General features: G+C 47.3%; 1 protein-coding gene across 8 annotated transcripts in view; it reads right to left on the bottom strand.

The window, feature by feature from the left end:
* Positions 1–25,947, bottom strand: part of LOC122259308 (uncharacterized) — a 129,067-nt gene that overhangs the window by 49,700 nt on the left and 53,420 nt on the right. For 7 of the 8 annotated variants that reach the window (XM_043025993.2, XM_086539701.1, XM_043025994.2 and 4 more), the window contains exons 2-3: positions 20,413–21,135; positions 20,053–20,281 (exon numbers count right to left, since the gene is read on the bottom strand). In XM_043025993.2, the coding sequence (XP_042881927.1) occupies positions 20,053–20,281; positions 20,413–21,128 (945 nt within the window). In that variant the 5' untranslated portion in view covers positions 21,129–21,135. The remainder of the gene's footprint in view (positions 1–20,052; positions 20,282–20,412; positions 21,136–25,947) is intronic. The other variant, XM_043025992.2, reaches the window with a different exon arrangement.

Genomic DNA, 25,947 nt, shown 5'->3' with positions numbered 1-25,947 from the left:
AGAGAGAGAACGAGAGAGAGGAGAGAGAGAGAGAGAGAGAATCCTCCAGCCAGCAATTCCAGTCTCGTAAAGCAACCGGTAATTCCTGGCTGTCCCTTGCTCACTCAAGAAGCTATCAGGAATCCCGTTCTCCTTAACATTCCGGCTCCAGTTCTGCAGCGGAGCCTTCGAGCCATTAGTAGATGACAGGAAATTAACTCTGCTCGCAGGATGGGCAGGTGTAATGGGGACGAATGGGAGTAATTGCTATAAATGGGTGATAACTAGCAGTTAGCATTCCTGGCCGAGGGCTCCAACGTCCGCAACGAGGCAGTTTATTATCATACTCGGGCCGCTCGATAGTTTCCAAAATAATTTTCAAAAGTGCTTGCAAACGTTTATGACGCTAAGACGCGGGGTGGGAGGCCCGACCGAGGCGTTTTGTGTCCTCGGCTTTCCTGTTTACATTTAAACGGACACTTTCTGGCGACGTGATGCACTGCTATGGCTGCGGCGGCGGCCATTACCTGTGTCTCATGGCGTTGGCGCTTCTGCAGTATCACATTTGTATCCTGATTCTGTTTGGGGAGGAGGAGGAAGAGAGGAAGGTGCCTAGAAGAGGAGAAAGAGAAGATTGGAGAGGGGACGGAGGGGAAGGGAGGGGAGGGGAGGAGAGGAGAGGAGAGAGTGTGCTTCACCTTTTCTGCAAAATCATAGAACCAAGAGATACATGCAAATCAGGAACGCGGAGGAAAAGAAACAAATTAATTCTTGCACAAAAGCCTGAGCTATCGATAAACCACTTATCTTCCCGCCTCGCCCGAAAGTCATGCACGCACACCAAATAGATGCAGACTTGTCTACTTGGGAACGTTCCTACAAATGGCCAGCTCCGCTCCCCGCCCCTCTGCCCCCTTCCCCCTCCCCCGCTTGCTCTGCCAACGCAGGTCTTTAAAGTCATATATTTTTCTCCCATTTACAGACCACCTTAAGGATAAATTAGCCTTATTAGTGATACGTCGGCAGGATATAAGCAGCTCCTATGTTGCCAGACGTCTCTTGGCAAAATATCGAGTCATGATGTCCCCATGACAGGATCTTGATGATGTGCTCAGACTAATCACTAATATACAACCGTCGAAAGGATGATCCAAGTAATCCAGTGCACTTTTGGCGTCGCTGAACACTATACTTGCCGCGGAATTCTCTTTAAAGCATTTAATTCTCTGTTACATCTGTGACCAATGATCTAAACAATCTTATAATGAAACTGATGACATCTTCACTCTTCTGAAATGTCTAGCTTCTAACTACCTAGTTCTCAGGCGGTGTTCCTTCAGTCAGCAGGATTGAACAACACGTTCGAGGGGGGAAATTCTGGCCTGTCACGTGCTTCTCGCGAGGGGGGTGGGGGCAACAAAATTCCATATTTGAGTTAATAAGTTCCAAATACCTGAGCGAGGGGGAGAGCCTCACAATGTGCCTCTCTATGATTTTCGGAGGCTTGTTTTGAACCCGCTACCTCTTCCTTCCTCCTGGGGTTCCTCCTCGTTGTATAACCCCCTCTTTGGCTCCCTCTCCATGTGTTGTCCATGTCATTTCTTTAAATTTAAGCCAGAATTATGGGTGTGCCAGAGTACATTATTGTTTGGTAAAGTCAACCAAGGGAAATACTTTAGCGTGCATCAAAAATTGGCTACACAGGCAACCCGTGCGATACAACGCGGGTTATGAGCGAAAGTCCCACACGCAGCCAATCAGAAGACAGAACCGCATCAATACTTCCTTCTCACTGGTCCATTAGGCACGCCTGTCGTCTGCCGGTGACAGGCGCGCCAGATGAACAGCCGGGAAAGATCTCCTAGGCTTTTACGTGTGTGTAAATAACGTCTCTTGGATACTTGATTATATAAACAAACTCCTGATAACAAGCCGTAAGACGAAACGGAATATAAGATGCTTCAGTCATCTTGGAAAGAGAAGAAGAAAAAAAATATAATAAAAAAACAAAAGTGATAGGAACCACGGTGGTCTCCCGTCGACTCGAGTAGAAGTATTTTCACGATGTTCACTTCCGATCATAACGACACGGGTGTGCACTTCTCCACAGCCGCAGAGGCCCTACATTCCGACGCTGTTTTAAAAAATATATATATATATCACTCGACTCAATTTCCTTTTCCATCAACGAGTACAGAAATGTTTGAAGACACGGAGAAGTCATTGCCAAAGTCACTTCCAAACGCTGTTCTCCGCGACGCTGGCGAGACGCGGTGAAAATACCTGCGTCCACATTACTGAACTGAAGGACAAGTAGCTTTCTTATGCGTGGGTGCTGAGTGGGCTGGGGTGGGGGTGGGGGTAGGGGCGGTTGGGGGGGGGGAGATAACAAGATTCTTAAGAAGACTATCCCGTCCCTTTCCGCACCCCTACCCCTACCCCTAACCCTTACCCATATCCCGCCGACCTCCCCTACCCTCTACCTAACCCACGTGGTGTCAAGTGTATTATTTTGGGTGGTGACGTTGTGGGCGGAAATGGGCGTTTTGGAGTTCGTGTGAGACCTGTCGAAGGCGCAAAGGCGACCTGACCTCCGGTTTTCTTCCTCCCTCCCCTCCCCCCCCCCTCCTCCTCCTCCTTCCCCTCGGAAGCCCTCTTACCAGCACGCACAGGTCAGGAGGTCAACAGCTTTGAGGGATGGATGGAAGGGCTTATTAAGGAAGGAAGGAAGGAGGGGAGGGGAGAAGAGAGGAGGAAGAAAAAGGGAAGAAGAAAGAAGAAGAGAAGGGGAAGCGCTGATAGCCATTTATTACTTGATATTTGTTATTTACCTGTCTTTGTCACTGTTCTTCGTTCTCTTACGCCCAATTTTCTTATCTAAAGTATAAGCAATAGACGGCCAAGAGGGAAAGAATAAGATAAAAAAAAAAGGAAAAAAGAGAAAATAAAGAAAACGACATTTGAAAAAAAGGCGAATCACTGACATAAAAAAAAAATATATATATCTTTTAATCTAGCACATCTCCCTTTACGACAGGCCCTAAACTAAACATCTGCCCAGGTGTTGCAATGCCCTGAAGTCAAATTCCTTCAGGTTGATTATGAATGATGGTGTGTTGGTGGCAATAGTTGTAATAATCATTATCGGGTTCGTGATGATTATTGCCAACATTATTATTTTTAGTAGTAGTAGTTGTAGAAGTAATGTCGTTAATGCCCCTGTTACTATGAAGGAAATTTATAACGAATAACCAGTATCAGTCATTCTCTCTCTCTCTCTCTCTCTCTCTCTCGTTCCCTCTCCCTCTCTCTCCATTTCGCCTTGCAAGATGCAACACTGGTGCAATCACGATCTGACGTGCTTGTTACTCACTATTCACTACGCGTGATGGCGGTATGCAAAAAGGAGCTCTCGGACAAGAGCGATTACGTGTGCATGTTCCTTGTCGCTTGTCAAGGACGCGCGGGCGCTAGACGCAGTGTTGCAATGGCGACTCGGGAGGGACTTCGCACATTTATTTAATCTTTTTGAGCGTAGGAAGGCGGATATTAATGCCAGATGATAATGGTTATCATCAGCATAAGCAGGACTATTGTTTTATTATTGTTATAATAATAATTATAATTAGCATTGTTATCATTGTTCTTATTATAGTTATTATTGTTTTTTATAATTATTATGATTCGTATTATTACTACTGCTATTATCATTATCATTACTATTGTTATTTATTATCATTATGATTATCCATTTAATTCTGATTATTGGCATCATCATTGTTATTATCATTATCATTACTATCGTTATCTTTACCATCATTGTTATTACTATCATTTTCATTATTATCATCATCACAATAATTATTACCTTTATTGTCATTATCATTATTAGTATAATTGTTATCATTATTATTATCAATCCTTAAAACTACAAACCATTATAACAAACGAAACACACACACACACACACACACACACACACACAACCCCCCCCACCCACCACCACCCCACCCACCCTCCCTGGCAAACAACAATCCAATACGAAAGGGCCGCCCCTACCACCTCGACCATCACAGCTGATCTGATAACACTTGCGGTGAGCTGTTCCCGCAACACACGTGGCGAGATGATCCCCCATTAATCCGATGGCGTTCGTGAATGATCGACTGACGTAATCATGTTTGGCCGAACGATAATCCGGTGATGAGGGAGCGGGGAGGGAGATGTAATGATGACGTAATCATGATCCCATATGGAATTGAGAGGGAGGGAGGGAGGGAAGGAGGAAGGGAGAAGGGATAGGGGAAGGGGGAGACAAAGGAAAGAAGATGGATATATGTATGTGTGTATAGAGAGAGGGAGAGAGAGGGAAGGAGAGAGAGAGAGAGAGAGAGAGAGAGAGAGAGAGAGAGAGAGAGAGAGAGAGAGAGAGAGAGAGAAAGAGAAAGAGAGAAAGAGAGAAAACTCTCCCATCACGTACCTTAGGTGTCGTCTAGAACGTTAATGACTATTACGGAGTTACATAAAAATAATATATTCGACAAGCCACACAAGTGCCCCCCCCCCTCCCCCACCTTCCTTTCCCCTCCCCCCCTTTCCCCTTCCTCTCACTTCCTCCCCCCCCCCCCTCGGCACACACTAAAATGGCATACCAACATTATGCAAATTTGGAGACTTTAAATACCACGCTAGACACTTGACTCTCGAGAAGGGGGTGGTAAAGGGGAAGGGGGAGGGGATGGGGAGGTAGAAGGGGCAAGGGAAGTGAGGGAGGAGAGAGGAGGGAGGAGAGGGTGGGGGTGGGGGGGTCACATGAGATTAGAGGGGTACCGACCTGGCACCCGGCTGGCTACCGGGTATTATCCGGCTCTGCATCCGTTTGTCTCCTCCGTAACCGTTGTGAAGCGGGAGAGGTAATAGGAAAGGAGTCGAGAGGGAGGAGGAGGGGGAGGGGGCTAGTAGAACAGAGATGGGGAAGGAGGGAGGAGGGGGGGCAGCAAAGGTTTAAGGAAAGAGGAGTGGGTGGGGAAGAGAAGGAGCAAAAGGAGGAGGAGGAGGAGGAGGAGGAGGAGGAAGTGCATAGCGAAAGAGAGAGAGAGAGAGAGAGACGCGACCTAGAATGTTGTTGTATTTCAACCCGTTACATTCATCCAAATAACCTCCAGCCGCCATTGGGAACCTCTCTGAATACCTAACATTGGGCAATTTTCCTTTTATTCGACATTCAGGGCCGTTCGACTCACAGCTGGTAGATATGTGTATGTACGTGGGTGTCTCCATCTATCTATTCATCTTCTTTTGCGAATATTCAGCGATATCCAATTATAGCATTCGTACACACAAGTGTTTTGGGAGAACAGCTGTGTGATGAGCGGGAAGAGAGACAGAGAGACAGAGAGAGAGAAAAAAAAATAAAATATATATATATGTATACACATCTTTACGGCGAGTACTAGATCTCGAGTGCCATTTTGAAACTGTCCTCCCTTTCGTGCCTTCCTCAAATCATCCTCTGGCCAAAAGCAATCACTAAACCACCGGGAAAAAAGGTGGCATTAGAGGCCCGCGTAAAATCCGCAGTTTCATTTCCGCAAATCGTCCATAAATAGCGTTTTCGTAGCGTCCGGATTGAGGTATCCGGATTCATCTCCCTTCCGTCTGACTGCGGTACTGCGAACGCCAATTTGTGGCAAGAGGAAACGGCCTTTCTGAGCTACACGTAAATGTCAGATCGCGGGTGCCATTGCTCCGCCATGCGTAGTATTGGAAATCTATTGGATTTATGTCAGAGAGTCGGCAAGATTGTCGTAACGCTAATATTTCACATTTCAAAGCCAGTAGGATCAAAGCTGAATCTTATCTTCAAATATAAAAGCAGCCTAATACACTTCGAGTGAGGAAAAACATCTATAAAGAAATGTGATAAGACAGATATGTTAAATATGTTCGTCACTAATATTGGATAGATAAAAAAAACGTAAAACGGGAACACACACACAAAAAAAATAATATTCTGACACAACACTTGGTAAGCCTGTATCCCCTCGGAAATAACTCCCCCGTAAAGCCAAGTCAACACAACAAAATACCTTTCATTTACGACAGAAGAAGAAGAAGATGAAGAAGAAGAAGGAGAAGAAGAAGAAAAATACCAATCTAGTCAAAATACCGAAAATCCGAACGTAGACAATTTCAAACGTAAAATATGCAGCAGGTTCCGACGAAAACCTTTGACGCGCGGTCGCCATCGCACTCCAACACTAGATAGGCTCGTATCCCTCTCCAGCCTCCCAGACACACGTCATCCGCGCTCATCTCGCGTCTTATCCTCACCACAGATCGGACACGACAGGTCAATCTCCGAACAGAAGTATGAGGGCTGCGAGAATTTCATCTGGCGTGATAGGGAGACTAGTGATTGGAATGTTATGATTAGGACGGAGATCCCTCGACCGGAAGAACGCGGGGACGTATGTATGTGCGTCTGTGTGTGTGTGTGTGTGTGTGTGTTTGTGTGTGTGTGTGTCATAGCAGGCGACACATGAGCTCTTCATATCTTGGAAACTTACTTTCAGATGTCTTTCGAATGACTTGGGGGAAAAAAAAAGACGAAGATGATGGATTCCTTCGCTTCATATTCACATTCGTGTGAATAGCGACGCTTCTATTTTGATGTCTTTATATCTGTTGATATGTCTATCGGTCTCCCTATCCGTTAACTTACATATCTAAATATCTCTCAACAGTATATATGCACACACACACACACACACACACACACACACACACACACACACACACACACACACACACACACACACACGAACACATCATAATTTATCTATTAATAACCATGGTCTATATTAAGTACACAATATTGGTGTGACCACACGTCAGTATCCGAGTTAAAACATCAGTGTATAACATTAAGGTGTAAAGTGTCTCACCTGTCATATAATCTTGGCAAAGGCAAACCCACTCACGTGTCATGGCCCTTACTCACCCCACAACTCACCACACTCGCACGCACACACGCACGCACGCACTCACGCAGGAACATATACAAACTTACTGCTCTTCACTTCACTGCCCTTCTCTCTCTCTCTCTCTCTCTCTCTCTCTCTCTCTCTCTCTCTCTCTCTCTCTCTCTCTCTCTCTCTCTCTCTCTCTCTCTCTCTCTCTCTCTCTCTCTCTCTCTCTCTCTCTCTCTCTCTCTCGCTCTATCTATCTATCTATCTATCTATCTCTATCTCTATCTCTATCTCTATCTTTATCTTTATCTTTATCTCTATCTCCCTCTCCCTCTCCCTCTCTCCACATACACACTTCTTTCTATGCCTATCTATTTATCTATCTATCCTCCCGCCTCCTTGTTTAAACACCGATTAACTTCAGCATCTCTCCGTCTCCGCCCAAAAGTACAAGAATGGAGAGCGCCCGCGCCTCAGCCCAAAGGCTTCCGCCGCGTCGTAAAAGGCGGGCGGAACAACATCCACCTCTGGAGACAGCTAATAGCCCCGGCAGTTGAAATGTGAAAAGGGAGAATCGATAATAAACGAGTCGGGCCTTAAATCACGCCCGATTTTTGCCCAATAGGAAGTTGGCGACACTCAATAAGAGAGACGAACGCCCGCCGTGACATTTACGGGCTCCGACGCATCGAATTTGCATCGTAAACAGGATTCGGTTCGCTTGTGTGAAGGATCGGATGTTACTCCTGCGATGCTCGCGGGGGAAGGGCCTCGTCTAGGATTCGGGGCCGTTGAGGAACTCGAGACAGATTTTTTTTTATTTATTTTTTTTTTTATGGGTAGGAAGTGAATGCGCATATCTACCTATCTATGTTCATGTATGTGTGTATATACTTATGTATGTGTGTGTGATTATATATATATATATATATAAATTATATATACATACATACATATCTATCTATCTATCTGTGTGTGTGTGTGTGTTTATATATATATATATATATATATATATTATATATATATATATATATATATATATATACATATATATATATATATATATATATATATATATATATATTAATAACATACACCTATATACAGACATATATATATACAACGTGAGTACGTGTGCATAACTGTGCATGCGTGAGCATCCATCCATCCACGTGTGCACCTCCGCGAGCCGAGCACATTACTCTCCGGGCTTCATCAACTTCCCCCCCCACCCCCCACCCCCCCACCCCCGGAGCTAAGCGTCATAACTCCCCCCCACCCCCTCCACCCCCACCTCCACCCCCACCCCTTCCCGAGCCCTCGAAATGGCGCGGGGACATTCGGAGACGCCGAAGCCCCTTCAAACTTAGCACAAAATTTATAAATACGCCAGAGTAAACAAACTCGCGGCGACCAAAAGCCTCGAAATATTCGCATCTCTGTGGATCGCGGCGACTTACGGCTCGGGGTGGAAGAGGGGTGGAAGAGGGGTGGAAGAGGGGGAGGGGGGGAGAGTTAAGATTCACTCTCTGCGTCGCTTGATTATCTTTCGGAACACAATGCTGTGATGGCGATCGTATATTCATTTTGATGTTAGTTTTTTTTAATCTATATATTTTCTCATATTTTTGTTATTGTTAATCTTATCATTCTTTCCTTACCCTAACTCATCCACTCCCTCACTCACTCATTCACTCATTCATTTGCTTTCCCTCTTCCCTCACAACTCAGCATCGCAAAAAAAAATAAAATAAAATAAAAAAATAAAAATAAAAAATAAAAACGGAAAAAAAAGAATAAGAGAGCGTGTGAAAAAGACTTTCCTCTTTCCTCCCTCTTCCCCCACTTTCGCCACTCACTTAATTTTGGCGTAAAAAACACGCATAAAGTCCGTTACTTTTTTCCCTTATCCTTACATCCTTCAGGACTGAGGGCGGGGGAGGGGGGGGGGGCACGGGGTTAAAGGGGGTGGGAGTCGAGGATGGAGGGGAGGAGGTGTGGGAGGGAGGGAAGGAGGGGGGGCGAGGTATTGAGTTCCCAGATGCAAACAGCATCTCGTATTTCAGGGTTGGGGAAACCGACATTATTTTGAATTAATTTCCGCGTCTCTCTTATCGCTAATCATCCAATTAAGGAAAAATGAGGAGATGAAAACAAAAATCACGAGGGAAACTCAAAATAATTACAATTAAAAACAAGACTCTATTCCCATAATCCTAGCCAAAGAGTTACGCCGTTCGATCAGCAATGCCCTGATTGGTCGGGAAGGGATTACCCGAAGATATAACCGGGTCACAGAAGAGTCGCATATTTTGTGCGGAAATATGCAAAAATTCTCGAGTGGGGGATTACTTCGCGTCACGAAGGGGGGCGGGGGCAGGGGGGGGGGCATGGATTTCCGGGGAGTTGATGGCGTTGGGAGATTTTTCGCTTTCGAGAGCGAATGAGGGAAAGCGGGTGCTGTGCTTGCGTGCAGTTACGCAACATACGCAAGACATACATATATACATATAAAGAGATACACACACCCACACACACACACACACACACACACACACACATATATATATATGCGTCTCTGTGTGTGTACAGAAATTTAGAGAGAGAGAGAGAGAGAGAGAGAGAAAGAGAAAGAGAGAGAGAGAGAGAGAGAGAGAGAGAGAGAGAGAGAGAGAGAGAGAGAGAGAGAGAGAGAGAGAGAGAGAGAGAGAGAGAGAGAGAAAGAGATCCAAGCAGTCTAATAAACTGACAAGAGTTAGCCTAGGCTTACACTAGACCTAAGATAAACACTAGAAAAAAAACCCTCGGAAGTTTACCATTTTCCTCTTTTTTCATCGCCCCGGTGGGAAGGTGAAGGGGGGGGAGGAGAGAGAGGGGGGTAGGGGGAGAGAAAAGAGATGTGTGCGTGAGAGAGAGAGAGAGAGAGAGAGAGAGAGAGAGAGAGAGAGAGAGAGAGAGAGAGAGAGAGAGAGAGAGAGAGAGAGAGAGAGAGAGAGAGAGAGAGAGAGAGAGAGAGAGAGAGAGAGAGAGAGAGAGAGAGAGAGAGAGAGAGAGAGCGAAAGCGAGAGCGAGAGCGAGAGAGAGAGAGCGAGAGAGAAAGAGTAAATGGGATGTTTGGAGAGAGACAGCTAGCTCCAAACTGACACATAAAATATGAAATGATTAGCGCCCCCTGCGATTGGAAACAGCTGCGAGGGCGAGTCGCGCAGGCAGAGGTGAGGACGAGGGGGAGGAGGTGGGGGTGGATGAGGGGGGGAGAAGGTCGAGGGGAAAAGGGCTAAAGAGGGGAAAAGAGAGAGAAAGAGAGAGAGAGAGAGAGAGAGAGAGAGAGAGAGAGAGAGAGAGAGAGAGAGAGAGAGAGAGAGAGAGAGAGAGAGAGAGAGAGAGAGAGAGAGAGAGAAAGAGAGAGAGAGAGAGAGAGAAAGAAAAAGAGAAAGAGAGAAGTAAGATGAAAGGTGGAAAAGATCTTCCTGCGTGAGAGAAGAGAAACGTCTTTTCGCGACGTCGTGGGCGCCCGCTTTTAAGACGTAACTTGATGCGTGGCGGTAACACCCGGCGCCGATTGGCCTTGATACGTAGCGGCGAGAGGAATGCCGGGGACACGACGCCCGTTAAACAGATATGATGGAGTGATAATGATGATGATAGTAATACGAGTGATAGTTATAATGATGATAATGATACAAATCATGTGAATAATGGTAATGATAATGATGACGCAAAGGGTAATGATAGTAATGATAATTAAAAATGATATTAAGAATGAAATGATTATAATAATCATTATCATAATAATAATCATAATTATAAACATAATAATAATAATGAAAATAATAAAAAAGCTAACGCTAACAAAAGAGGTACTACATCGACAAAAAAAATCCGCTTAACGAAGTAAATAGAAAGAAAGAAAGACAGAGAAGCAAAAACAAGTAAAAAAAAGGCACGAAGAAAAGAGAAAAAATAGAGAAAGAAAGAAAAAGAAAGTAATGAGGAAGAGAGAATCCAAAGCAACGAAAAGCAGAGATCCTAAATAAAATGGTCAGATACAGATAAAGAAAAAAAAAAACGAAGACAAAATAAAAAAAGGAAAACAAAAAGCATAAAACAAGAAAAAAATAACCGACGAAGAGAGAGGAATCCAAAGCAACGGAAAGCAGCGCGGGAAAAAAAAAATGAAGTAATGGATCCGCAGAGAATACAAACACGCAGCGGAGGTGACAAGGGTAATGCGTCGGGAGGAAATGAGACGGAACGGGAGCTATGCCGTTCATTGTAAAGGGTGAATAATGCCGGCTTCTCGTGGGATAAACTACGCAGGATTTATCTTCTACGGTTTTTGTTTTTTTCGTTTTTTTTTTTTTTTAAGAGGAAACACCGCCGGGTAAATAAGACCCGGGGGAATGGAGGATTTTGGAAATACCGGATGCGACGGGAAAGGAAATATATGTTTGTATATTTACACACACACACACATACACACACACACACACACACACACACACACACACACACACACACACACAACACACACACACACACACATACTCAAACTCTTTCACAAGAAAATCCAAAACACACACACACACACAGATGAAAATTAGAATGAAAGCACCGTCAAAATCACAATGGCCTCCACTTCTCATGGGCGTTGTTTGGCGCAATCACACGGAGGAATATCCAGCCAATAAAAACAACCACCACATTGCCTGTTGACATTCCACAGTTTGTAAGTTTGCTGTCACTTAGCACAGACTTTCTTTCCCCCTTTCCCCTCCTAGTCTACGAAGGGGAAGAGTTGATGCGACCCCTGGGAGATTCTTAACCCTTTCCGAACAAACTCCGAAGCCCAGAGATAAAAAAAAAATAAAAAACGTTAAACTGGGTGCCGAAACGTGGCCACACTAACAAACTACTGAGTCAGAGATTCACTTTCCCGGCAAGAGGTGACAGCTGTATAAACCCATAGCCTCCATTCTTGCACTGATTGGATAAATACGCGAAGACTTTTGGAGACATAGAGAGCGCTCTGGCGGGGCACTGAGAAAATACCCGGGCATAATACATCATTCAGTTTTGTTTTTATTGTGGTGTTTGACGAGGACTAACGGTGGGTGGAAATTAAGGAACACGACGTAATTGCCCGTTATATGAAGACGAGATTGACTAAATATCTTGTTTTATTTGATTATGCCAACAAATATGAAGAGAGAACACAAATCGGTAGCAATTTTTGATAATAAAAGGGTCATCCGCTTACTCAAACAGAAAGAAAAACAAAGAATTTAGATGTTTTAAGAAGTAGAATGAGACGATATTGATAATGTCATCAGTGCTAATGATGCCAATAATTAAATAATTAGCAGATGATAGGTTTTGAGACCGTCGTCATTTATATGATTATGAAGTGTATCATTATCACTTTTATCACTTTAGGTGTAAGAAGAACCACAAGACAGGTTGAAGAAAAGCAGAGGAAGAGAAAAAAAGAGAGAAAAAGTAGAGACGAAGGTTGCATCAGCTGCATTCCTTTTGCAACATCCTCCTCCACCTCCACCATCACCACCCTGATTTTCTTCCTTCTGCTCCTCCTCCTCCTCCTCCTCCCATTCCTCCTCCTCCTCCTATCCCTCCTCCTCCTCCCATTCCTCCTCCTCCCATTCCTACTCCTCCTCCTATCCCTCCACCTCCCATTCCTCCTCCTCCTTTTCCCATTCCTCCTCCTCCTCCTCCTCCTCCTCCACCTCCCATTCCTCCTCCTCCTCCTCCTCCTATTCCTCCTCCCATTCCTCCCCCTCCTCCTCCCATTCCTCCTCCCATTCCTCCTCCTCCTATCCCTCCCCCTCCCATTCCTCCTCCTCCTCCAGCACTCCCCCCCTCCCCTCCCAAGACAAAAGGCGGGAGGACAAGGATGCAGAGGAGGCGTTTTCCAAGAGCGACGCGGAGGACAACTGCTGCTCCAAACTCTACGTGGCCGAGGAGAGAAAAGGAGGTTCAGGCACAGAAATAATGGGACGTGAGAGCAGAGCCGCTATTCAGGCTCGAGACCCTGGCCGGAGAGGGAGGAGGAGGAGGAGGAGGAGGAGGAGGAGGAGGAGGAGGAGGAAGGGGGGAGGAGGAAGAAGAAGAGGTAGGGGGGAGGAGGAGGGGGAGATATAAGGGGGGAGGGAGGAGATGGAGGAGGTGGAGGAGGAGATATAGGAGGAGGAGGAGGAGGAGGAGGAGGAAGGATATCTGCGAGGAGGTAGGGCAGTGAGGGAGGAACCTTAAGGGGAAGACAAGGGAGGAACCTGGAGGAGGAAAGTGGGAAGGGGGAGAGCGGGAGGAGGGGGCATGTGAAAGGGGGAAAAGAAGGGGGGAAGGGTAAGCAGGGAGGGGAAGGGGGGGGGGAGTGGAAAAGGGTAGAAGGAAAAGAGGGGAACGAGGGGGAGGAGGAGGGAGGATATGCGGAGGAAGGAAGGAGGAGGGAGGGGAGGGAGGAACCTGGAGGTGGAGGGAGGAACCTGAAGGAAGGAAAGGAGGGAGGAGGGAAGGAGGGAGGGAGGAAAAAAGGAAGAGGAAGTGGAGAGGAGGGAGGGGAGAGGAGGGGAAGGGGAGGAGGACCAGGGGAGAAAAGGGAAAGGGGGGGAGCGGAAGGAGGGCAGCAGGAAGAGGGGTAGGGCCCCTGAGGAAGGGAAGAGCCGTGAGGAAGATGAGAGAAGAGGAGGAAGGGAGGGAGGGAGGAGGGAGGAGGGAAAGGGAGGACAAGGAGGGAGGGAGGAGGAAGAGGGAGATGTAGGAAAGGCGGAACGGCGGGATGAGGAGGGGAAATGGGGGGGGGCAGAGGAAAGGGGGGTGGGGGAAAGGAGGAAGAGGTGGAAATGAGTAGGGAAAGAGGAGGAATGGGGGAAAGGAAGGGAGAGGCGACTGGGCGAGGAAGGCAAAAGGAAGGAAACAGGGAGGAAGGAGGGGGAGGAGGGAGAGGGAGATGGGGAAGGGGGCGAGGAGGAGGGATAGGAGAGAAGGATGGGGTGGAGGAAGGGGAAAAGAATAGGAGGAAAGGAGAGAAAGAGAGGGAAGGAAGAGGAGGGAAAGGGGGAAGGGGGGGAGGGGGAGAGGGGGAGGGGGGAAAGGGAGGAAAGGAGGAGGAGGAGGAGGAAGGGGGGAGGAGGAAGAAGAAGAGGTAGGGGGGAGGAGGAGGGGGAGATATAGGTAGGGGGGAGGGAGGAGATGGAGGTAGAGGTGGAAGGGGGTGGGTGGAGGTGGAAGGGGGTGGGTGGAGGAGGGAGGATCTGCGGGAGGAAGGAGGTGGAGGGAGGAACCTGAAGGGAGGGAGGACCTGAAGGGAGGAGGGGGAGGAGGGAGGAGGGCGAAGAGAGGGCCGATAGGGGTGTGGGAGAGAGGGTGGGGGTAGATCTTGTACTGGATTATTGTCATTTCCTTTTCTTTTTACTCTTTAATCTCTGCTCTCTCTCTCTCTCTCTCTCTCTCTCTCTTCACCTTTTATTTTAATTCTCTAAGCAATAATTTATCTATCTATCTATCTCTATCTATCTATCTCTATCTCCAACAGTTTCTTTGCCTTTATGTATCTTTTTCATTTTCTTTTATATTCCTCTTTCCTCTTTTCTTTCCCTTTCCTTTGAGGAAATAATATGACTTCGGGGTAAGAGCAGAAAGAAGAGAGAATATATATATACATACATACATACATACATACATACATACACACATACACACACACACACACACCACAAAAACACACACACATATATATATATATATATATATATATATATATATATATATATATATATTATATATATATATACATGTGGTCACAGATATAGCAAGCCATTAAGTGTATTTGTCAACCCCAAAGAGATAAAAAAAACTCTAGACTTCAATACAGTGTCTGTAGTCTGGCACAATAGCATGCGGTTACTAATACACACAGGTTATATTATCCGGATCATCCGATATAAAAAAGAGAGAGAGAAAGAGTTAAAAAGCAAGAGCAGAGAAGGGGAAGACAAAAAAAAACTCAAAAAATGACATCACCCGCCCCCCCTCAGGAAAAAAAAATTGTAAGCCTCGAATACAACGTCGTTCTTGCGTCAATTATTTGTATTCTATTAACCTGAAGTCAACAATGGGACAACAAAGGCGGCCCGGGCGGGGGGAGGGGAGCGCTGAACCAGACATCCTATTTAAGAGGGGAGAGGCTGCGTCTTGTGCGGCGTTTCCTTCTTGAACGACCCTTAAAGCCCCCGAAAAAAACCGAGGGGAAACCCGAGCAGAATGTCCGAAGCGGAGAGCGGCGATCGCGACGCAATTCGGCCCTTAGCGAGTCCCTGGGGAGAGGTCGGAACGGCCTGCGACGCCGCCCGCGGGATAATCTGATTTCACTCCCGCGTGATTTTATTATTAATGAAGTGGCATTGTGGGAGGGTGAGGTGCCCGCGGCTGTACACAAAATGATGCTTGTTACCGCCATTGTCCCCTGCTTAAGGCCCGGCGTGGCGGGGGAGGGGATGGGGGGGGCGCCAGGCCCTTCGAGAGCGCCCTTCGTGTATCGTTCGAGGCCAAGCGCCGCTCTCGCCGGCTAGCGTATCATTAACGAATATAATTCCGCATCGCAAAAATGAACTCTGCTGATTTTTTTTCCTTTTTTTTTTTTTTCTTTTTTTTCGTGTCTGGGGTCTTTTCTCTTTTCCAGGAAAAAGTAGTCCCTCGGCCATACGAAAATAATACTTTGAATGGCGTCATTCGAAACGTTACCTAACCTTTTCACGTGGACAAACATTTACTCCCCCGAAAGGATACCTCTACAAGACCTCAAGAAGATCGTCTTAAGCTACACAAACTACAAACCTTCTTACAAAACCCCCCCTCTCTTCGTCCCTCCCTCCCTCCCTTGCCCTCCCTCCCTCCCTCCCTCCCTCCCTCCCTCTCTCCCTCCTTCCTTCTCTCCCTCCCTCTATCCCTCCCCCTCCCCCCCAGCCCCATCCTGAACCTCTCCCGACCCGCCTCCGAGGACAGCGACGGCGACGGCGGAGAGGCAGCAGGAGGCGGCTTGGAAATCCCAAAAACTATCTTGCTAAGCCGGCGAGAATGGCGTAAATTCGTAAAAGTCCCCGAGCTTTTGAAGAGGTGGCAACAAGGGAGCTCCTCTCGCTAAGGAGGCGGTGTCCACATCCTAGTGTACAGAGACTCTCTTTCCTTTGTCCACCAAGATGTTTTTCTTGTCAATTATGTCGGGGCCCAACAAGACTCTTCCCCCCTTCCCCTCCCCCCCCCTTCCACCCGACTCCCCCACCTCCCTTCCCCTCCCCTCCCCCCTTTCTCCCCTTCTCCCCTCTGCCCTGCAAACCCCTTGCGGTGGCTAATTCATTTTTATTCCGCGGTTGGGGGTTTCTGGAGGATCGCCTTTTAATACTCGCCTGTATCTCCTGGCGTTCCTTTTTCGGGGAAGCGGCGGGGAGGGGAGGGGAGGGGGGCGATGGCGGGGGGCGGGGGCGTGGGTGGCGGCGTGGGCGTGCATGCCTGCCTGCTTGTTTGTCTGTATTTTTTTACCAGCGGCGTTCACGTCCCCTGCTATCGAAATGCCTCATAAAACGCCATAGAAATTAACGACTCCCACATTCTAGATTTTTGTCCCCCTCGCTCTTAAAAAAAAAAAAAAAAAAAAAAAAAAAAAATCCCGGGGCACATAAACTTCCATACATTTTTCAAAACTCTCATGAATAAACAAAACCAACAAAAGTAATCAAACAAAATACATTATGTAAATACCTGTCATTTTTACCGACATGGGGGCCGCGCTGTGACCACAAACGATCCAATCTCCTATATTTGCGGGTCGGACCGGAAGTGGGCAGATCAAAGGGAAATTTTAATAATGGGATTGTGTGCCCGCCCTGGTAACATTGTTTAAGTTCCCTGCGTAATCCATTTCAATATCCTTTGTCGTGCTTTTCAAAGAGAATAAGAAACACACGTAATGGTGCAAGTCCACTTCTCTTGAGATTTTTCTTTTTTCTTTTTTTTTCCAACTCTCTCTCTCTCTCCTTCTTTCTTCCGGTTTTTTTTAAATCTTTTTATTCTTTCTTTATGATAGAAATCATTCGAGAGAGAGAGAGAGAGAGAGAGAAAGAGCGATAAGGTGACCTCGAGAAAGCCATACGCCGAGATTTGCGGCGGCGTCTCGGGTTCTTGAAGACGGTGAGTCCGTATTGAAGACTTTGACTTGCGAACACGACCTGGTTCTTGGCGGAGAGGGGGGGAAGGAGGGAGAGGGAGGGAAGGAGGGAAGGAGGGAGAGGGAGAGAGGGAAGGAGGGAGGGAGGGAGGGAAGGAGGGAGGGAGAGGGAGAGAGAGAGAGAGAGAGAGAGAGAGAGAGAGAGAGAGAGAGAGAGAGAGAGAGAGAGAGAGAGAGAGAGAGAGAGACAGACAGACAGACAGAGAGGAAGAAAGTTATAACGAAAGTAAGACCGACACAACAAGAGTGAGAGAAAAAAAAAACGAGAAAGAGAACGAGAGACAAACGAACAAAACAAGACAAGACAAGACACGAGATACGAGTGCGTAGAAGAGGAGACGGAAGAAGCTGAGGCGCGCACCACAGCCCGAGAAACCGCCTTCTAGGAAGAGGCTTCTTTCAGAATCCCTCCGAGTAAGAATGTCCGTGGAAAACAAGGTGCCTCGAGATCAAACGACGAAGGGGGGATGGATGGATGGAGAGAGAGAGAGAGAGAGAGAGAGAGAGAGAGAGAGAGAGAGAGAGAGAGAGAGAGAGAGAGAGAGAGGGAGGGAGGGAGGGAGGGAGGGAGAAGGAGAGAAGGAGAGAAGGAGAGAAGGAGAGTAGAGGGAGAGGGAGAGGGAGAGAGAGAGAGAGAGAGAGAGAGAGAGAGAGAGAAGGAGGGAGGGAGGGAGGGAGGGAGAAGGAGAGAAGGAGAGAGAGGAGAGAGAGAGAGAGAGAGAGAGAGAGAGAGAGAGAGAGAGAGAGAGAGAGAGAGAGAGAGAGAGAGAGAGAGAGAGAGAGAGAGAGAGAGAGAGAGAGAAAACAGGGCGGAGGAGAGGCGAACGAAAAGAACGAGAAGAGAAGGGAGATAGATAAGAAGAAGGAAGAATAGGGAAACACGGATGAAGAGGCAGGCGATGGAAAGCGCAAGAAGAGAAGGAAGTAAGATATGAAAGAAGGACACAGATAAGGCAGAAAAACGGAGGGAGAAAGAGATCGTAAAGAGTGAGGGAAGGAAGGAGGAGAAAAGGGGAGGGGAAGGGAGGTGATGGTGGGGTGGAGTGAGGTGGGGGTGGGGGTAGGGGGGTTATGAGGTTTATATAGAGAAGAGGCGACCTTGGCGGTGCAAATGGGAGCATGAGTGAGGCTGGGGCGCGAGTGAGTGAGGGCGTGAGTGTGAGTGTGTGTTTGAGTGTGAGTGTGAGTGTGCGTGTGCGTGTACGTGTACGTGTACGTGTGAGTGTGAATGTGTGAGTGAGCGAGTGAGTGTGAGAGAGAAAGAGACAGAGAAAGAGAGAGAAAGAGAGAGAAAGAGAGAGAGAGAGAGAGAGAGAGAGAGAGAGAGAGAGAGAGAGAGAGAGAGAGAGAGAGAGAGAGAGAATAACATAAAAAGAGGAAGGCATGAAGTACATGAAGAAGAGAGAGAGAAAAAACAAAAAACATCACCCAGAATATAAACCAAAAAACAAAATCAATCCTCACCCCTTACCCCCCCCCCCCACCCAAAAAAAAAAAAAAAAAAAAAAAAAAAAAACACGCTTCCACTGACTTCCAACCGCGCCCACTTATGCATTATTTCCATCTGACTTTATTAATTCAACCGATTTTAATCACTCGACAAACAGACACATCGAATTTGTTCTGAATGTTAATGAAACGATCTCCGGGCCAGAAGGGCAGCACGAAGGACGCAGATCATTGGCTTTAACGTCAGTCCAATTAACCGTGAACTTTCACCTCCTTTGATTCATAATTCATCACGTTTGATCAAAGAAATTAACGTGTTTTGTTAACGACGGCGAGCGACAATGAACGAAAACGGACTCTTTTTCCAACATTCGGATTTTTTTTTTTTTTTTTTTTTTTTTTTTTTAATCAGTTATCGGTTGTGGTTTACTTTTTTTTTTGTTTATTCTACGCATCTATCTGTCTGTTATTTTCTTTGCTGTTTTTTTTCTCTTTTTTAGTTATTTAATTTCTCTTCTTTTTATTATTATTATTATTATTATTATTATTATTATTATTATTATTATTATTATTATCATTATTATTATTATTATTAAATCAAGTTGCATTCCCCGTTTTATTAAATCATGATTCCTCGGATAGGAAAATGGAGGCGGAAAAGTTATACGAGAGAGAGATGGATAGATAGGTAGATAACCAGATAGATTAAAGAGAGAGAGAGAGAGAGAGAGAGAGAGAGAGAGAGAGAGAGAGAGAGAGAGAGAGAGAGAGAGACAAAACTAGAGACAGAGACAAAACCAGAGACGAAGATAGCCAGACCGCCGGACAGAATTCCCCTCTACCCTCTACCCCCTCCCCTGCCCCCTCCATCTCGTCCCCCGCGCCCACGCCCCCGCCCCCTCCATCCCCTTCAGGAGCAGAAGGAGGACAGCCACAAAGACCAACTACAAACCGAGATGGACTCTTGGGTCGGGATTGAGAGAATGGCTGATGAAGCTCTTACTCTTTGATCCTTCCAATGGCCATTATTGGCTTCTGGGCCTCCTCTTCCCCCCCCTCCCCCCCTCCCCGTTCCCTCCTGCCTTCCTTCCTCCCTCACCGCCGCCGCTGTCTTACGTGTGGAACGCTACGGCGAGAGGGGGGAGGGAGGGGGAGGGGGTGGAGGAAGTATGGTTGTTAAGGAGGGGTAAGGGGGACCAAGGTGAGAGGGTGTTGGGGGGGCGGGGAGATAAAAGAAGCGACGGAAGAGGGTGAAATGAAATCGACAACACATCAACTTCCAACTCCATTTTTTAAAATCTGAAAAAAATGACCCCCTCCCAAAAAAATAAAATAAAAAAAAAAGAAGAAAGAAACCTAATAATCTGCAAAAAGAAAGAAAAAAAGTGACAAAGGCGGGTCCGGGTACGTTACCTTTTCGTGCTGTGGCTCCTGAGGCTGGTGCTGCCGGATCGAGTCGCGGAGCTTCTGGAGCTGAGCGATGATCTCCGTGATGCGCTTCTCCTGGCTCTGAAGGGCCTCGGGGTCGGCGCTCAGCAGCTGGGACATGGAGGCCAGCTGGTCGCCCAGTTGGGGCACGCCGCTGGGCACGGTGGAGGAGGGGGGGCTCGGGGGTGCAGTGCGGCCCTCGGGGGGTTTGCTGCTGTTGGAGAGAGGGACACGGCGGATAAGAATCATTGATAAAAGAAACAAACACTGAATAATAATAAATATGAATGACACTAGCAGCATCCAGACTAAGAATCAGGAGGAGTCATGAGGGTTGGGCCTCACCTTTCTCGTTCTCGTTTGGCTCGCTCGGCGTCGTCGATCGTGCTGTGGCTCATCTTGGAGGTGAGGCGCTTCAGCACGTCGTCCATGGACTTCCTGGCGGCGCTGGCCAGGATGCCTCCTCGCTCCGCCTCCGACAGCGGGGACAGGGAGTTCCTTCCTTGCTGCTGCTGCTGCTGTTGCTGCTGTTGCTGCTGCTGTTGCTGCTGTTGTTGCTGCTGCTGCTGTTGTTGCTGGAGATGCTGTTGCTGTTGGTGGTGATGTTGTTGCTGTTGCTGTTGTTGTTGCTGTTGAAGTTGTTGCTGTTGCTGTTGAAGATGATGTAATTGTTGCTGTTGTTCGTGTTGTCTGGCAGCAGCAGCTTCCTGGAGCAGCCTGTCGTGCTCCTGCCGCAGCCTGGCCTCCTGGAGGCGGGCCTGGAAGTAGGGGTTGGCGAAGGGGTGCAGGTGCTGCGCGAGGTCGTCGGAGTCGGCGGAGCTCTCCCGCCGGCTCCTCTTGGCGTCGCCCGAAGCCACCTCGGAGTCGGACCACCTCGCGGGAGACATGCCTACGGTGCCCTCGTCGCAGCCGCCGTAGCTGAACTCCGAGCCGCCGGCGGAGTTGTCGGAGTCGCCAGCGGTCGTGGAGACTAGAGGAGGCGCGTCCTCCACCAGCATCTCACTGGCGTCGCTGTAGGAATCGAGCACCTTCGTCGGCAGCGACTTGCGCTTCGACGACATCGTCAGTCTGAGGGTAAAAAGGAAGCGTTTTTTAGAAAAGGGACAGAAAAGACACAAGATAATATCATCAATAGATATTTATATATATGTAAACATCATATAACACTAACAAACAACAGCTCGTGGGTGATGGCCAGGCGCGCGTTATCGGAATCGAAATTAACAAGAGAAAAGCGAGTTGCGCATTTGTCCTCTATCAACGTAAACGCTCGACAATGCCTTCATGCATTTGTAAATATCCATGTCTTGTATGTGGATCATTTGATCAATCTCCAAGCAAAGCTAATATAAGCTTTAAGCTCGGCATATCTCCCTCCCCCTCTCCCCCTCCCCCTTTCCTTTTTCTGCTTACCTGCCCTATCTCTCCCTTCGCTCTCCCTTTCCCCGCTCCCCCTATCGTAGGCTGCCTCTCCTCCTCCTCTCCTCCTCCTCCTCCTCCTCCTCCTCCTCCGCCCACTATCCCCACCATCCTCTCCCCGCCACCAGCTGGCTAATAATAGACCAGCTGCCGTACCAGTCAAGACTTTACCTGCTGCAGCTTCATCAGCGACTCTATGGAGTGTGTGATGGACTTGCCCTTACAAACTGTTATTTTTGTCCCGTCGTGTCACGCATCTGGCCTCTCTCTCTCTCTCTCTCTCTCTCTCTCTCTCTCTCTCTCTCTCTCTCTCTCTCTCTCTCTCTCTCTCTCTCTCTCTCTCTCTCTCTCTCTTTCTGTATGTATGTAAATATGTATATATATGTATATGAATGTGTGTGTGTGTATATATGTGTGTGTGTATATATATATATATATATATATATATATATATATATATATATATATATATATATATATATATATATACACACACACACACATATATATACACACATATATATATAATATCTATATGTGCGTGTGTGAATGTGAACCCACACAAGAGAGCGCCCCAACCCAACATAGAAACACGCGAGAGAAATCGCACAGAAGTCGCGGCGAGCGGGCGAGCGGGCGAGCGAACTCCCGGTGGCCTTCCGACGCCACTCAATCCGCAACGAATATCAACGAGGACGTAATTGCGGCATCGGAATTCCTGTGATGTCTTACGTCCACCGACTCGCAGCCTCAATGACCGAAAGATGATTTACACTTCCGGCAGCGAACACATATCGCCCCGCTTCTTCAAAGAGATATTGTCAACACGATCTCCTCCTCCTCCCCCTCCCCCCCCCCCCCCTCCTCCTCCTCCTCCCCCTCCTCCTCCTCCTCCTCCTCCTCCTCCTCCTCCTCCTCCTCCTCCTCCTCCTCCTCCTCCTCCTCCTCCTCCTCCTCCTCCTCCTCCTCCTCCTCCTCTCCCCGCCCCTTCCATCTCCCTTCCCCCTCCATTCCCCTTCCCTTTCACCTCCTCCCTCCTTTCTCCTTCCTCTCCTCTGGGGGGGAGGGGGGGAGGGATAAGTGACTCCTGTCTTTTCTTATTTCATGAATGGATACTTTATGAATGGATGCGCAGTAGCTTTGCGCATGTAGAAGGGGGAGGGGGGAGGAGGGGGTTAATAGATAGGAGTAGGAGGATTGTTTTCAAGAGAACCATTTTTTTTCTCCAATATATTTCTCCTGATATATTGGCCTGTTTTCTTTTTCTTTTCTTTTTTTCTCTCTCTCTCGCGAAGGATAAGACTAAAAAAAAGGACGAGATAACAGAGAGAGAGGTAGAAAAAAATGGCAAAAAAAAATAAAAAAATAAAAAAGGAAAAAAGGGGGAGTGTTACTAAAACTTTCCCGAAGTGTGTTTCTTGTAGACAGGCGATGAAAGGAAACCCCAGGTGAGGGCAAGAAAGTAAGGGGGGGAGGGAAGAAGAGGGAGGGGGGAGGGAGGAAGAAGGAGGGGGAGGGGGAGAGAGATGAAGAGGGTAGGAGGGAGTAAAAGGGAGGGGGGAGAAGAGGAGGAGGGGAGGAAGGAGGGAGGAAGAGGGGAGGGGGAAAAAGTGAAGAAAGGAAGGAGAAAGAGAAGAATAAAAAGAAGGACAAGGAAAATAAGAGAAAGAAGGATGAGGAGACGATGACGAAGAAGAAGAAGAAGGCGAAGAGGACGAAGAAGACGAAGAGGAGGACGAGGGTGAAATGGAGATCTTCATCTGGTTTGGGTGTGATCGGCAAGCTCGAAAAAAGAGTGACTTTGAGAGCAATTTATGACTCATTCGCTTCTCTCTCTCACTCTCTCTCTCTCTCTCTCTCTCCTTTCTTCTCCTTCAACCCCCTTTCGCTCCTTCGCTCTTCCTCTTCTTGTTCTTTCTTTTTTTCGCCCCTTTTTCGCTCCTTAGATTTTCTGTTCTTTATTTTTTCCTCTTCTCCTCTCATTTATTCCTTCATATTCCCCTTCTCCTTCTTTTCTTATCTTCATTACCCTTTCGCTTCTCAATATACTTCCCTCTTTCCATATTTGTCTTATTCTTTTTTCATTCCTTTCTTTCGCTCCTGAAACTATAATTTTTCCCCCCTTTCAATCTTTCCTTCAATTAAGAATCCCAATATAAAAACCCACAAATAATCAACAAACCACAAACAACAAACAACAACAACCAAAAACAAAAGCGAAAGAAGAAAAAAAAAAACACAAGGGAATAAAAGAGAGACGCAATAAATCAGAATGAGCGATGGTGGAGGCATCTATTGGCCGACGATGTAAGTGGACAGAGGGAATTTTAATGTGCTTCTTTATCAGATAATTGAGGCTACGTTCTAATGGGTTTCAAAGCAGGTTGTGCGTATAGGAGGTTGGAGGGGGAAAAAAAACATAGGTAGGCATAAACCATTCATATATCATATGGGTGAGAGATGACGTATGGGGACACTTATATACATGCGCACATTCTTATTTTCTCCTCTCTTTCTTTCTTTCTTTCTTTTTTTGTCTCTGTCTCTGTCTCTCTCTTTCTTTTTTTCATTCTCTCTCTCTCCTCTCTCTCTCTTTCTTTCTTTCTTTCTCACTCTTTCTATTTCTCTCTCGCTCTCTCTCTAGTTTCTCGTTCTCTCTCTCTCTCTCTCTCTCTCTCTCTCTCTCTCTCTCTCTCTCTCTCTCTCTCTCTCTCTCTCTCTCTCTCTCTCTCTCTCTCTCTCTCTCTCTCTCTCGCTCGTCAGAAAAGTCCCCAGGGTACAAGTTCACCTTAAATCACGACATCTTGGGATTCATTTGGCACCACTTTGTCTAATCCCCCTGGGAGCTCGACCCCTCCCCCTCCCCCTCCCCCTCCTACCCCTTCATCACCTCCAGCCTCCCTTTATACCCTTAAGAGCTACCCCTTAACACTCCTCAAGGGCGTGCAATGGGCAGGTGTGGTGGAGAAGAAAGGGAAGGAAGGCCAGGGGAGGGGAGGGGAGGGGGTAGGACGAAGCAGCTGGTGCGATCTCCAGCTGGTAAAACACGCTCTCCCTTCTCGTTCGCTTTATCCAGGGTTCCGCTATAGAGGGGTTGCCGTGACAGGCGAAGGGAGGGAGGGAGGGAGAGGGTAGGGGGGAGGGCTACAAAAGAGTGTGTATGTCATGAGATTATGACATGATGTCTGTCATGAACAAGGGCCAACTGTTTCATGACTATTATTGTTGGGCGCGATGGAAAGGGGGCCATAGATGGAAGGCTATAAAGAAGGAGAAAAAAGAGGGGGTAGGGGGGGCCGAGGAGGAGGAGGAGGAGGAGGAGCCAGAGGGCGTGTGTTGAGGGTGGGGTTTCGACGCTTTCCAAAAGGGGTAAATCCCACTGGTTGAGTTTACAGTACGGTTACTATTTGCTAAAAATGCGGACCAATAGACAACCAAATAATTCAGAAGATAAGAAAGAGTTAAACAATTATAACAAAGAAGGACACACATAACAACAACAGCAAAGAAAATGGAGAAGAAGAAGGAAAAAAACATTAGACAGCACACGTTAATGGAATATAAACGTAGAGAAACTCACTAAAACAGTCCATAAACAGACTCACAAGGAACCCTTTATTAACCACATATCATATTTTTCTGTATTACTTTTTTCTTTTTCTTTCTGTTCGCCCTCTTCATTTCCCCTCACCCTCTTCCCTCCCGCCCCCGCCCTACCTTTTTTCAATCGCTTTCCCCTCTGTTTTCGTCATCTTTTTCCCTCCCCCTTCCCACTTTATTTCGCAGTCCCATTCTTAAGTGTTACTTTCAACCCTTCGGTTCCCCTTCCCTCCCCCCTCTCTAACCCTGCCTTCCCCCTCTCCAACCTCCCTTCCCTTCTCCACCCTCCCTTTCCTTCTCCACCCTCCCTTTCCCTCTCCACCCTCCCTTCCCCTCTCCACCCTCCCTTCCCCTCTCTACCCCTCCCTTCCCCTTGCCTAGAGGGAGGAAGATAAAGTTCAATGACTTTCAATACGAACCTCAATCAGGAACTAAATATAAGTATGACCTCCATTGTTTCTAGGGTGCAGAGAGATGGAGGGAGGGGGGGCAGGAGGGGAGAAAGAAGGGCGGAGGAGGGTAAGAGGGAAGTGGGAGGGATGGATAAGAAGGAAAGGGAAAGGGGGAATAGGAGAAGGAGGAGGAAGGGAAAGGATGAAGGGGTTAGAGGCTCCCTAGAAGGAGAAGGAGAGAGAGGAGGAAGGATTGAAAAAGAGGGTGAGAAGGAAAGGGGTTGGGAAGGGGAAAGGAAGAAAGGAGGAAAGACTCCCTAAAAAAGAGAAGGGAGGGGAGGGAGCAGAAGAAGAAGAAAGAAGTGGATAGAGTCTTTTAAAAAAGAGAAGGAGTACGGAAGAGGAAGGAAGGTGGTGGCACCTCCCCCAAAAAGAGAGGGAAAGAGGGGGGAGAGAGGAGAGAGGGAGG

The sequence above is a fragment of the Penaeus japonicus genome, unplaced genomic scaffold (genome assembly GCF_977035675.1).
Source record: "Penaeus japonicus unplaced genomic scaffold, GWHDUDI00000001_assembly GWHDUDI00000009, whole genome shotgun sequence".
Taxonomy (NCBI): domain Eukaryota; kingdom Metazoa; phylum Arthropoda; class Malacostraca; order Decapoda; family Penaeidae; genus Penaeus; species Penaeus japonicus.
Note: the sequence above shows the minus strand (reverse complement) of the source record. Positions and strands in the feature narration are given on the sequence as shown.